The sequence below is a fragment of the Primulina eburnea genome, chromosome 16 (assembly GCF_022965805.1).
Source record: "Primulina eburnea isolate SZY01 chromosome 16, ASM2296580v1, whole genome shotgun sequence".
Classification (NCBI taxonomy): Eukaryota; Viridiplantae; Streptophyta; class Magnoliopsida; order Lamiales; family Gesneriaceae; genus Primulina; species Primulina eburnea.
The window spans coordinates 29833634-29848286 of record NC_133116.1 but is presented as its reverse complement, the minus strand read 5'-3'; the positions used below and the strand labels follow the sequence as shown (position 1 = coordinate 29848286).

Below are 14653 nucleotides of genomic sequence, written 5' to 3'. Positions count from 1 at the left end.
AGCGAGATTTGAGGTTTGTTTATATCATTATTGGTTTATGTTTGACTATCGATTGTTTTTCTGTTTTCATTATTGTTGGTTCTTCGTTTGATTCCTAATTTGGCCAAATAGTTTTTAATTATTAAATTTACTGATGAATTCCATATCAAATCCGTAATTATTTGTCTCCCTAATTTATGAAGTAACTACGATTAATAATTTGGCAAAAACTTGTGTGAGACGGTCTCACGGGTCGTATTTGTGAGACTGGTCTCTTATTTGGGTCACCCATGAAAAAATATTACTTTTTATGCTAAAAGTATAATTACTTTTTATTGTGAACATGAGTAGAGTTGACCCGTCTCATAGATTATGATTCGTGAGACGGTCTCATATGATACCACTCTAATAATTTTCTACTTTTGAATTTGTAAAGTCTTGAGAGAAACGATTGACTAGATTAAATACAACCGCTTGTATTTATGTTTAACTTCATCATTCTCGCTAGTTTTAAATTTTGTCATTAGATTAGATATTTATCTCATGTACTGAGACTGTTTAATTGATAATGGTTGAATTAACGTGTTTGTTTCCTATTTAGCTAATGATAATAAGGCAAGATAGGAATTAAATTTCCAATAGTTAATATTCAAATATAAATTGTTATTATTTATCGATGACAAAGTTAATAAATTCCAATGGTGCAAAGAATTTAATTTTATTTGGTTTTTAATTAGGATTTAATTTGAAGAAAAAATCACTTTATTATATGTTTTTTTTAGTTTTTAGCATAAATAAATTCACACATCTTCGTGAGAATGATCTATACTCATGCTATTATACATTAATTAATTTTATTGAGTGATGTTAAGAACTTATTACAAGAGCTTCAGCAACAACTTTACGTCCATTTCATTTCGCGTACTGCACTAGTTCCGAAAAAATATCATGTGGATATCCATATTTTTATAAAGTTATGTGTATTGAATATTTGCTTATTTTATCCATGTCTATAACACTTTTTTTTAGATAAATTAAGTAAATACTCAATAGACATAGTTTGTAAAAATCACTTTGTTCTAATAAAAGAAGGATCTTTAAATTAATTGGTGGATCCTAAAATTCGAATTTATATAAACTTAACGCCCATAACCGAAATAAAATAGAGAATTTGGTACAAGTAATGATACTAAAACATTATACAACAGTTGTTACTCGGAGTGTTCTCTCTTCTAGTGTTTTCTTAATAGTAGGTAAAGCATAGTAAAAAAGCAATTTGGAGGCATATTGATTTGATTGGGTGTCGAAGTTAATGATAAGGTTTTGCTTATTGGGAGACCAAAACGTAACAAAATTTAAAAGATAATATATCCTCTTTTATCAGGGAGAATTTCCATTGTTTGGAAAGATTAAGAACTAAAAATGTTTTAGCTGCCAAAGTATAAGGACTAATACCGAAATTTCAATCAGATCAATCTCCCAAAATTAGTGTGGCTCTCATGATTCTACACCCACGTTTAATTTAAGCTGTTTCCTAAGGTAAACGACAAGCCTCCCTCAAGCAATATCATCATTATTTCATTACACCATTAACCATACATATTAATTACATGGCCTCCCTCGAACTCCTTTCACATCTCTCTTCTCTGCTGTAAAATTATCTTCCCCTTGGAGAAATAGGACCGAGTTTAATATTCTGAGGGTTATATAATCCCACATGAATATTGTATTAAAAAATAATCATTAAGGCGTCAAGAACATCCGTTTCATGATTTGCTCATCTTTTTCTTGTAGTTCGAAACACTGCACTGAGGGCATATGTATTCCAGTCCATCTGTCTTGGCGTAGTCCTGAAAATTCAAGAAATTGAGAGGGCAAGATACAAAATAATTGACGATTTCGAGCTTGTTGGGTTGAGAATTGTTACTTTAAAGGCACCCAAACCAGGTCTCCGGTCGCAGCCAAAATGAGCCCACTCCCCACACAAACCACAGTTAACCCAGTCCCCAGGCGCACTACTGAACAATGTTCAGGAAAATCGAGTATTAGTGACCGTTTCCTGCACTGAATATGAATCTTTTTCTCAAAACTATAAAAACTTTTGGCCAAACCTGTGACATAATAAACAGCACTCTCCATCCACATCATCGTGAGCCAATTCATACTCCAAAAGATACGTTTCATAATGCCTTTTAAGCGTGTTACCAACACCCTATTACACAAAAAGGATGACAGTGATAAATCGATACCAAAATAATGCATTTTCACGTTTCTGGCGAAGGCTATTGAGATATTCCACATGGGGCTGTCCCAAAAGCTCTTTCTATGTTGTGATATACAAACAGTATAGGTTAAATATCTAAGTGTACAATTATGTTGAGATTAAGGACATACAGTCATTCTATTGGTCACTGTGTGATTGCGCATTTTTGAGAAAACCTGTCCTTTCCAATTGATGCCATTGCCAACATGAAAACCACCTCTTGTCACCACCTAATTACACTCCAACTTGTAAAGTCCCAAAATATGCTAACAAATGTTGTTTGGCGTTCTTATCTGGTAGAGTAAGTAGCGAAGTTACCTCTCTATACAGGTTAAAAAGATCAAGACGCTTCGCGTTCAGTATTGCATCTGGGAATTCAGCAAGCCCACCTTGAGGGATGAGACGGTTATGTCCTCTAAGGATTAGAAATTGCATCACATCTTTCAGAAACTCCTCCTTTTTACAATCAGGATAAATAAAGGAAATGCGCAGAGGCATAGATCAGATTACTATTTATTTGGATTCACATATTTAAAAAACTCCACAAAATATATGCGATATGCTGGTCAAAGAACAGTTTACCTCAGAGCACACATGAAGTGGACTTCTCCCACAACCATGCTTCTTTAGAGGAAGAGGATTCAAAGAAATTATCTGCTTAGCCTGATTTGCACCTGAAGTCGACTTCCGAAGAGTAGTCGGAGTGGCTCCAGCACTTGCATGCTTCGTAGAAGAGGCAATGGGCAAGTTAGGCTTCACCTGACTTCCCTCATGCAAATCTGCACCAGAAATTCCAGAAAAGGGAAGCATTTTCTGGTGACGAATGTGAGGAATGGGCCTCAGCATCGCGCTGTTGATTCTTTGTCTTGGATTTATAAGTAGTGTGTTGACTCCATTGTAGAATCGACTTCCCTTATCATTGTTCTTCGCCATAGCTTGGTCTTCAGTAGCCAAACCATTTAATGAGCCAGAGCATATTTCCTGCCAAATTGAGGCTCTCTTTCTACTAGGTGCAGGTGGTCTTAACCAGGATGGAGGACTGATCATGATTCGATTGTTCAACTCGATATCATTTCCCTGCCTTGAACAGAAGAAAAGAAGCCGTTCTGCATCTTCTTTCTCGAATGAAGCTACAGCTAATCCCTGGATACCGGCAATACCAAGAGCAACTAAACTACGGTACGAAATATCAGGTGTTAGTTGCCTCAAAACCTGAAATTGAGACAAAAAGCCATATCAAATGAAAGACGGAAGTGAGAGTCCCTAATACATATCAAAACAACTGATAAAATTAAAGATAAAATTGTCCACTGTGCCTTTGGAGAAGAGAAACTCCTTGAGAAATACAGATAAAAACAACTCAATATCACAAGCAATTTGAGAAATCGGTACAATTCATTCATTAAAGCAGTATTATCAAAGGGAAATTAAAAAATATGATGAATATATAAGAGCTAAAAACATTGTCTCCAGAGACCTAGCTTAGCAAATGAGGACCATGAAGAAAGTAAATCAGGACCTGTGAAGCCCAAGTTGGAACCTTCATGCAAACTTCAAATACTGCTGCCCCACAAGCTACTGAGATTGATCTACGTGGCTCAGATACAGGTGCTTTACTTTCATTGTTTGGCAATTCATGAACCAGCTGACTATTTTCAATGATTTCATTCTTTATATGACTTTCTAATAGCTGAAAAATTGATCAAGCATAACCAAAGTTAGCCCGAAAAACACAACTTCAAAAAATCGAAGATTCAACTATTGAAATAAATAAAGTAGGAAATATTTCATCCTCGCTCCTATTATATATCATCCAAATCTAAATGTATAATAATTATTTTCGTTTTGACTTTTTTTCCCAAATGATCTTATCTTTCCTCACTCACGCATCAAAAATTATTAACACATCAAATATACACTTCCATTCTAAATCCTTTACTTTCGACAAATTATAATTTCAACAATCAACATCAATAATTTACAAATGCTTTGCAATACCTGGTCATCAAAACATGTCTGGGCACTTCCCGAAACCAAAAGAGAAATGTGAGCAGAGCTACAAGTTGACAAATCACATCGCATTGTCACAACTTCACGAGACAACGAGGCAGCTTGGAGCGGTGGAGGAAAGGCACTGAAAAACAAAACCAATTATTTTTTCAGAAACTGTTATAAAGTATTACCATGATAAGAGCCAAAATCTTCATAAGGAAAACTAATAGGATGCTCCAGCAGAGCAGATTGGTGGAAAAATATAAAGACCTTCATAAAAAGAGTAGGAGAGTTGAGTGAGTTCTATGTGAAAAAGATAAGGACTAAGGATTTCATAAAAACCGAAGGTGTGTTGAGTTAATCCCATGTGATACCCAAATCAAGTATGACTATAGCATCAAGTTAATAGGGGTTTCACTGCATTTGAAGGAGAACGTTCTATAAGATGATCCAGGTACTTGATCCATGCTTACGATTCAAATGGATGCAGCGATAATACATTTATCTGACTGACAAATAATGACTGATAAAAGAGGAAAGACATGCCACATGAATCTAAAACATTGAGTTTCTTGTACATGAACACCAAACCAGTTCCATGTCCACACATACCTTACTCGGTTATGAAGTTTGCTCCCCCGCATCTGTCTCAGTCCAACAGAAAAGGAATTAAAACTTGAATTGGATCAATCAAACAAAATAAAATTGAGAACAGCAAGGACATATAGACAAAAATATCATTTTTGTTTTGTTCCATCACTTTTCCAAGCAACAAGCAAGAGGAATAAGATGGGAAGGAAAATGCCATTTGGCGCTTACTTCAATACTCAGAAGAGAATTCAATCCATCCTCCAACGGGCCCAAAATGCGAGCATCCTAAATGAAAAGTTAAATCCACGGGGAAAGCTTCATCAAGTCCATACATCTGGATAAAAAAGGGAGATACAAAAACAATAAGCGAAATTTCCGTCATTACCAAGGAACTTGCCACCCCGCAGACAAGAAATCTCGTGTACATATCATCATCATATATTTTTATGGCAGGAAGAGAACTAGAAGAGCCTTCTTCATCTTCCCCAAGATCCATCTCAGGAAGCTGTATATCGATCTTTGGAGCCTCACCAAGAAGATTAGGCCCTAATTCACAATCAATAGTCTGGCTGCTATCAGAGGTGACAAGACAATTTCGACGGCAATGAAGCCTAAACGAGGCATGGGCAAGCTGGAAGGCATCCCAAATATGGCATAGTGAACTGAAATTGACAGAAGAAATGAACATTGATAAGAGATCAGTGTGTGAGGTTCGTATGGGAGTAAAAAAAAGGAAAAACATTGTGCATGCTCTATTTTATGTGCTCCATATTCAAGAGAAACCATGTACACCAGATAGAACTAAGAAATGATTATATACAATCTTGTGGCACTTTCATGACAAATTGAATCCTTAAAAGAATACCTTTTTACCACGGAGAACAAAGCATTATTAAAATGGCTTGCTTCAAAGAGCGAGTATGTGCCATTCCAATATATTACACAAGGAATTCCCTGTAGGATGAAAATGGTGAAGAAAAGAAATCATCCACGATCTTATTCTAACATTGCATCCATCCAACAACAAAATATGAAATTCATTAGTAACCTTAGAGTGCAAAGATTCTGCTAATTCTCTACCATTCTGTAGCTCCAAATAAACCTAGATAAAAATGTCATAACCAAATCAGATGAGACTGTGACAAAAGATCACTCAGCAAAATAAATAAAAGTGAATGCAACCAGAGGGGGTAGAAAATTAAAGACAAAGTAAACACATTTAACGCATCTTCAAATACTTAAGGCATTGAGTTCGTATTTTCTCCTCTTTAGTAATTTAAAAAAGAATACAACTTTCCTTGACATTTTCAGCAGCAAATTTCAACCTCAAATCAGAACGTTCCTTCAAATATATTATTATCTCACCCTAAAATTTAAGTATCGTTGAAATTCAATAGTCAAACAAGTGCAGCTTCAAAATCAAGTGCTTGTTGCTTTTAGTCAGTATATGTAAAGAATGAAACAAGTCAATTGGTGCAGAAATGCCACATCAGGTGGCTAAAAAAAAGCTTTGGAAGTACAGTTTGAAACAAATAATTCACCATTATATTTTTTTTATCTTCACCGCAAACTCCTGGCCCAGTTCATTCAGGACAATTTTCTCAGCTCCATATCATGCAGGAACAGGCAGGGAATTGATCATGGAAGAAAAATATATCTAAATCACACCCCTTGTTGCTAATTTTGATGAGCTTATAAGTAGAAATAAAGTAACAGTGCCTTGTGGCTGAAAGTTGACTTTTCTCCCGGTCTAACCAATAACAAAGAACCTGGACCATAGCCAGCATGAACCCTAACCGCGAACCCTGGCCGCATTGAATCCTAGCCGCGATCTGAACCCTAACTATGCCGAACCCTAGTCGCGCCCTGAACTCTAGCAGCGCACAACCCTAGCCAGCCATGAACCCTACCGTGACCCTAGCCAGCCATGTACAAGAACCTCGAACCCTAGACGCATTGAATGCAAGCCGCGATCTGAACCCTAGTTGCGCATTGAACCATAGCCGCAAACTGAACCCTAGTTGCGCCGAACCCTAATCGAGCCCTGCACCCTAGCCGTGCTCAACCCTAGCAGCGAACTGAAACTGAGCCAATCTTAACTTACCCATTCGCCGACCAGCCCCTTCCCTTACCCGTCTCCATCTCTGAACGGCTCCTACAACCCAGACAAGATAGCTCTAGTCGCTTATTACCCTAGAAAACAACGCTCGATGTGAGGAAGAAGTTAACATTGAACACAAACTGTTTATCATAAGATTGGGCCTGGGGGGAAACTCGATTTGTTTGACAGAAGAACCAGAAATGCGAGTTTTTTGCTAGAAGCAGACTTTGGTAGGGTGCAATGGATTTGTTCCAAGTCACGTGTTCAGCTTTTAATCCCTTTGGGCGTAAAAATGTGTGTTCTTTACCAACAAGCGAGGCAGCTTTCTGGAAATGACCAAATTCCTCCAGCATGGTAGTAAACAGCACATCATTTTGCCAAGTGGACACAACTTGTGGTGTTGGCAACGTCTAGCAAATCTTTTGTCAATTTTTTGCGAGGTATGAAACAGATTTCGACGCAGCAAGGTATAGTTAGAGGTCAAGCAAATCATGCACTTCAGAAAGACAACCAAGCAAAGAGGATGCATTTGTTAGGGAATGGTGAAGCTAAGGATAAAATTAGTCACTGGAAAGATAAGAAATGGAAAGAAGCACTTATTATTATCAAGGAGCAGGTTAACATTTCGTGGGAGCTGGTTCAGGTTGTTCTTGCTAAAGCAGTCAAAAGGAGGATTGAAAATTTTCCATTCCAAGCTAACAAGGCAGTGTGGTGGTAGAACAATGAACATGATTCCACGTTCTACTTGAAATTGAGGAGATGTTTTCTTGAAAGAAGGATCACTCTGTCTTTTGAGAAATGGAAGCAGGAAATTAATAGAAAGGAGTTGTGTATGGATGATGCAGGTAGGAATTTTTGGACTACCTTAAAACTTGTGGTCAAAAGATATGTTCAATCATATAGGGGACAGATGTGGTGGCTTGTTGGAAATAAGCAATGACACTACATGGCTTAAGAATTTATCGGCAACTAAGATTAAAGTGAAAGGACCTGAAGAGGGATTCATTAACAGTGTGACGCACGTTCCATCTCAAGTTGGCGTAATAGATATCTGATTAGTGGTCGATTCCGTTGACATTGCAGCTTATGAGACTTAAGAACATCAGTCTTACGCCCAGGAAGTGGTCAATGGGATGAGCATGATGGCTGGGTGGGGAAACTCGAATTGTTCTAGAACAGAAAATGGTTGAGTGGGTTCTAGCATTTGTACAAACAAAAACAGATAGCCGAGATCAGATAATGAAGACAGTGAGAAAACAAATGGTATGGAAATTTGAGACAAAAGCGTGACAATTTTAAGGAGGAAGAGAATAGTCCAAAAAGTAATTTCTTCATGTCAGCACCACTATTATGACAAAAACAGATCAAGATTTTAAAGAGAATTTCGAAGATCAACTATTCAAACCATGAATATGCAAGACACTGAGGGGGCAGACAGCTTTAGATTTAAGGAGGGGACCTACTGTAGAAGGAAATATCTTACAAAAAGTAATAAGGCAGCGGCTTCGGATGAATTTTCATCAAATGAAGGTCCCACGAATCAAGAGGATCAAATGCTGGATGGAGAAGGTTTGGCTAATTTGGAAGACATAATTCTCAATGACTTAGAGGAAGATTGTTCTGACAAAGGGTCTGAGTCTTATGTGCCAGATAGTAATATATCATTTAAATCGGACATTTCAGCACCAGACGAGGTCTTGGAGGATATAAAGGGGCTGTACACTTCAACAAAGAATTTTCGAAAATATGCAGGCTACGTCAACAGGAATTTACCACACCTAAAGTGGGATAGGCACTTTCTTGCTTCCCGTCCTCAACTCTAAAACACGCATTCCACCTTAATTCTATATTTCCTTCGTCTTTCTCCACTTTGGGGTTGTCTAAAGGTATACTATGTGCGGGAGGGCAGCCGCTTTTGGGTTTTAAGCCAGGTAAGGAGCGAGATAATTTCAGAGGGGTTGTGTGAGGGGGAAACGTCTCAAGTTGAGGAAAAGGAGTTGGGAATGGGTTCAGTAAAAGTGGCGGCAATGTTGATTGCTATCGAAGCTCGAGGTTGAGAAAGTGAATCTAGTTAATAAAGAGAGGAGTACGTAAAGAAATAATCAAATAATGGATACAGAGAATTGAAAATTTTGAATTTCGAGAATAATTATGAAAGGACAATCTCATAGGAGCTATGTAGTGATTGAATGTTGATTTGCTCTTGGACATTAGGAGAGGCGGGTCGGGTACAGGAAGGAGATTAATTCGTACAGTTTTGCAAAAGGAGAGGCTGGAGATTGTAGTGTTCCTAGAAGTCAAAAGAGAGACAGTGAATAGTATATTTGTTGCAAGTTTGTGGAAAAGCAGATTTCCTGAACGAGTATTTTTACCAGCTATAGATAGGTCGGGAGGAATATTGGTGTCTAGGATCCGAGAGTGGTTTCGGTCAAGGATAATTTGATAGGGAAGTTTTCGGTTTCAATTGATTTGAAATGAATGGTGATGATAGTTTGTTGTTTTCTGCAATTTATAAACCATGTAAGCCGAGAGATAAGAGAATTATTTTGGGATGAATTCGCAGGGCTGAGAGTAATTTGCGATGATAAGTGGTGTTTGGACGGAAACTTTAATGTTGTAAGATCTTTGAGTGAAAAGATGAATAGTACATCCATGATCCACAACCACGAGTATGAAGTGTTTTGATAATTTGATTAAGGAATTGGAGTTACGTTAGCCGCCTTTGTTGAATGCTAAATATATTTGGTCTAACTTCAGGCATACACCTATTTGTTGTAGGCTAGACAAATATTTGTTCTTAGGGGGGTTGGACAAATATATTCACTTTCTATAGACAAGTTATGTTAGATACTTCAAAGGTAATGTGGGGACCATCACTTTATAGATTTGAAAATGAGTGGTTGAGTCATAAATCCGTTAAATCGTCATTAGTATCTTGGTGGAGCAATATAGATTCTCAAGGGTGGGAAGGGTACAAATTCATTAGAAAACATAAAGGCATAAAAAATTATATCAATAAGTGGAATAACGAGGTTTTTGGAGATGATGTGAGAAAAAAAATCAGACAGTTGGATGACCTAGAGATGGGGGGGTAATTGGACAGATGAATTAACAATGGAAATAAGAGAAGCAAAGTGTGAATTGGAAGAGTTGTTTCAAATAAATCAGATTTAAAGCCAAGAAACAAAATTGAGGTTGTTGAGGGAGAGGGACCAAAACACAATTTTTTTAAGTTCATTACTGAATCAGCGTAGCAGCTGATCCTTGATAAATAAGTAGGATTCGGAGGATGGGTCGATGGTTTCAGATGATGTGCAGACGAAGACATGAATAATAAGGTTTTTCAGTAATTTATAAAGGAAATCTGGAGGTGGGGGTGGAGTATTGAAGGAGTGGATTGGAGTCCTATTGAAGGTGAGGCTGGAGATGAATTGGAGAAACCTTTTTCATAGGAGGAGAAAAAAAAACCGGTGTTCGAGAGTGATGGATCGAAGGCTCCAGGTCTAGATGGTTTTACAATGACATTTTACCAAGAATGCTGGGTGCTATAAGAGGAGAATTGTTGAAAGTTTTCGATGAATTTTTTGAAGGGGGTGTTGCATTTGCCTAATCTCGAAGAAACAAGACGCGGTTGAGGTTAAGGCTTTTAGGCCTACTAGTTTGATAACAAGTCTGTATAAAATTATTTCTAAAGTCTTATCGATAAGATTGAAGAAAGTTCTAAGTACCACCATAACAAAAAATAAATGTGCTTTCATTGAAGGAAGACGGATTCTTGATTGTTCTCTTATAGCCAATGAAGTGGTGGAGGAGTTGAGATGCAAAAAGAAGGGGTGGGAGTTTAAGGTAGATTAGAAGGCTTATGATTACATGAACTGAAGTTTGTTTTACAAAAGAAAGGGTTTGGAGAGAAATGGAGAGAGTGGATAAAGAGATGCATCTCGACTGTTTCTTTCTCGGTCCTTTTAAATGGTAGCCCGAGGGTCAAATTTGAAGGGAGATAGGTCTAACGCAAAGGGATCCACTTTCTACTTTCCTGTTTAATCTTGTGATTGATGTGTTGGGTAGATTGGCGGATAAGGCTAAGGCAATGAACCAGATCCGAGGAATGGAAGTCGGTAGAGATAAAGTTGAGGTATCACACATAAAATTTGCAGACGATACATTGTTTTTTTTTTATTAAGAATGAGTCATATGCGCTTTTCGATGGAGATTTTGAACTCATTATGTCGGATATCGAGATTAAAGATCAATTTGGAAAAAAGCGCGTTGTTGGGAATCAATTGCACAGAAGCAGAATTGGGAGGGTTAGCCAGAGAGATTGGGTGAGGCAGGGAAGAGTGGCCTATTAAATATCTAGGGGTTCCATTAGGGTGGTAATTCTTTGAAAACTGTTTTTTCAGAACCCGTCGTGTCTAAGATGTCAAAGAAGTTAGCGAGCTGGAAGAAAAAAAAATTTATCGAGGGGAAGGGGGTTCGATTAACTTTGATTTATGCGGTTTTAAATGCCTTTCTAATGTACTTCATGTCTCTTTTTAGGGTACCAAAAAAGGTTGCGGAAGTTATGAAGAAGATCATGAGGGATTTTTTATGGGACGGAGTAGATGGAAATTGTCATTGTCATTTGGTCGCGTGGAATGTTTGCAAACCGAAACAAAGAGGGGGCTTGGGTATTGGGGACATATGTTTGAGAAATAAGGCATTTTTGAGGAATGGTGGCGGAGATGCTCTGTCGAGGGGGAGTAATTATGGAAGAAGGTTATTGTGAGCAAATATGAGATGCAAAAAAATGGCTGAGATATGGGTTTAGCAAGAAATACTTCATTTAGAACCCCATGGAAATTTATTTCTCGAACTTACACAGCTTTTCATCAATTAGTGAGGGCAGTGGCTAAAGGCAGGAATATCATTAGATTTTGGTAAAATAAATGATGGGGAGATTTATCTTTTAAAAACCTCTTCACATCTTTATTTCAGATTTCTACACTTCATGACAAGTCTTTTATTAAGTTCTTTCAAGAAGAAGAAGCTCGTTCTTCTATATCTTGGGTATTGCACTTCAGAAGGGATTTGAGTGACGAGGAAGTTATTGATTTGAGTTATTCGTTAAGGTCTTTAGATAATGTTAGGTTGGATGTGGACAGTGTAGATACAGGGTTTGGGAGGAGGATTCTTCATGATATTTTTCTGTTAAATCTTTCTATGAATCTTTCTTCTTGATCGGTGCATTTCCTCTATTCCCTTCTTTTCAAATTATTTGGAAAGTATCGATCCTACATAAGGTTCAAGCATTCTCGTGAACTGTGGCTTTGGGTAAATTGCAAACTTGATGGCCTTCTTGTGCACACTATGTCCGAATTGGTATGTAATTTGCCGGAAGGAGGAGGCTCAACATCATATGCTTATGCATTGTCCTTTCACACTAGTATTTGGCCCAAAGCTCTGTAGGAGTGGGGTTTGGTGTGGTTTGCTCCAAAATAAGCATTTGAATTGTTTTTTTTAGATATTGGTCCGTGATATTGGCAACAAAAACAATACATTTTGGAGTGTGGCCGTCCATAGTATCTTTTAGTCTATCTGGTTGGAGCAAAACAACATGTATTTTCGATGATACAGAAAAATCAGCGGAAGAGTGTTGCGAAATAATCAGATTCAGGGCTTCAATTTGGATTAGGATGCATTCAGAATTTAATAATTTCTCGATATCAGATCTAATTTTATATGATGATGTAATCAGAGCTTCAACTATCTTTGATGTACCTGAGGATAACTTGTCCGTCTTTTGTAACTATTATCTTTTATTATCCTAATATAATAGCCTCTCTCATAAAAAATAATAAGTAAAAACGCAATCATACAAAAGACATAAACAAGTCAATAAACTGATGAAACTGTTAATTGCATGAATAAAATAAGTCAAAAAATCATACAAGAGAATAGATAACTTCTAACAACAAATCTTAAGCATTGTGACTTAAAAGATTTCCACATTACAGTAGCAAATATGAATAAAACAACAGTAATTCAAGATTAATGACATACACTTGTAGACATTGGGGAGCTAAAAAGTTCAGACAAAGCTTCCGCTGCCGATAGTCGAAGCCCTCGCCAAACCACCGATCCAACTTCATCATTTGGTAGTATTTCACCCCGTATGTGCACAAAATTCGGTTGCCAAGAATCCAGAACCTTGCGAAATTCATCTATAGTTGGATTTGTCAATTTTTGGACCTACGAAAGGCATAAATAATTTACTGAGTAAACATCAAAATAAAAATTGACGGGCAACTTCCCCAAAAATTTCAGGATTCTATCTCGAGCACAAAAAATAAACATCATCACACACCTCTAAGAGCCCTGAAGTCGCAATTTCCTGGAATGGAAACCTCTGCATCTCGTGTGAACCATCTTGCTTCAATTTATTTTCAGTTGTTTCCCCATATGAAACGACAAGCAGATAGCATGTGTTTTTCAAAGCTCCTTGGGTATGTAACATGTCCAAATTCTCTCTTTTACAACAGTGAGAAGGAAATTCCAAAACTTTCAAGAGATAAATCCGGAACGCATCAAATATTCACTTAAAAAATGGATTCAAGTAGTCGGTCATCAATATGATGCTTCACTTTAGAGGAAGTCGCGACTTTAACATCTTTTTTTCCAAAATTTTGGAGAAGTACCAGAAAATTCAAATCTTGATCTGCAAAAAAGGCTGGCAAGATAATCAGAAAACAATTAAATAACTTGCTACAATACCAGCAATCACTGCTCCTTGAAATCTCCAGAAGAAAAAAATCAAAACATAAAACTTCGTCACCAAATACTAAACTACATAGATAACCGTCATCCACCATGAATTAACAGAAAACAACAATGATTCAAAAACTCAAAATGAGTAAACAAGAAAATCTCACTTGTCCCGATGAAGAAATGGAGCGACTCGAACCACCCAGATGAAGAATGAAAAAAGATTGCTACTTCACAATCACAATCACAATATAAATATACAATTATATCGTAAAGTAGCCTAATTAGAAAACCCTAATGCCACCTGCCTTCAAATTTTCGAAGCTCCATAAAATCAACAAGGAAAAACACTAAAGTAAAAGGAAATATGAGTTCCCAAGAAATATTAACAAGCGATCCTCTCACTTAATGATGGAAAATATTTATCCACGGAAAAAAAAAACTAAAACAAAAAACAATTTAAATTTAAATTTAAAATAATTAAAAGTTCAATACGATTTGTTTGTACGAATATGAATTATTGTGGCTCGTTCCGATGATTCCCTCAAATTTGGAATTAGAAATTGCAGGTTGAGTGATATGTATAATATAAATTTAAATGTGATTTATATTTGGTAGGATTTGATGAGATTTGATATAATTAATTGAAATCTTTAAAAAATGAAAGCATTTCATAGATTTGGATCATACAAACAAAATAATTTTAAAAAAAAAAACCGATTATTAAAATTCATTTTAACACAAAATAATATATTTAGTTCACACATATTTTATCATATAATTGAAAATGTTATTTTAAAATCATTTAAAAATATTTAGAAATTTTGAAAATCATGCAAATTAAATTCTTCTCTTTTTAATGACCTTCAACTATTTTTTAATTTTAAAAACTTAATTTATAATAATTTTATAATTTTATCACAGTTTTCTTTTGACGAACATTTTTCATAATAAAAATATTTATTTTAAAAAATTTATATTTT

General features: G+C 36.4%; 1 protein-coding gene across 4 annotated transcripts; it reads right to left on the bottom strand.

Moving 5' to 3' along the window:
- Positions 1–1644: 1644 nt before the first annotated feature.
- On the bottom strand, positions 1645–14119 carry LOC140817457 (AT-rich interactive domain-containing protein 4). Of its 4 annotated transcripts, none has more exons than XM_073177151.1 (16): positions 13825–14119; positions 13273–13623; positions 12969–13157; positions 5874–5927; positions 5691–5779; positions 5211–5487; positions 5054–5110; positions 4847–4878; positions 4241–4376; positions 3762–3932; positions 2825–3454; positions 2561–2698; positions 2374–2472; positions 2091–2191; positions 1907–1997; positions 1645–1829 (listed from the first exon to the last, which is right to left on the bottom strand). In XM_073177151.1, the coding sequence occupies exons 2-16, from the start codon at positions 13420–13422 to the stop codon at positions 1746–1748; spliced, it is 2298 nt and encodes a 765-aa protein (XP_073033252.1). In that variant the 5' UTR covers positions 13423–13623; positions 13825–14119; the 3' UTR covers positions 1645–1745. The 4 variants fall into 4 exon arrangements, with proteins under 4 accessions (XP_073033252.1, XP_073033251.1, XP_073033250.1 ...); XM_073177150.1 differs by having other exon boundaries at positions 13273–13635; positions 13838–14119; XM_073177149.1 differs by having other exon boundaries at positions 13838–14119.
- Positions 14120–14653: the final 534 nt, after the last annotated feature.

Coding starts and splice junctions, on each gene's coding strand:
- LOC140817457 (XM_073177148.1), bottom strand. CDS start 13,422: ATGTTACATACCCAAGGAGCTTTGAAAAACACATGCTATCTGCTTGTC. Junction 13,158..13,272: donor CGACTTCAGGGCTCTTAGAG/GTGTGTGATGAT, acceptor TGCCTTTCGTAG/GTCCAAAAATTGACAAATCC. Junction 2,699..2,824: donor CACTTCATGTGTGCTCTGAG/GTAAACTGTTCT, acceptor GATTGTAAAAAG/GAGGAGTTTCTGAAAGATGT.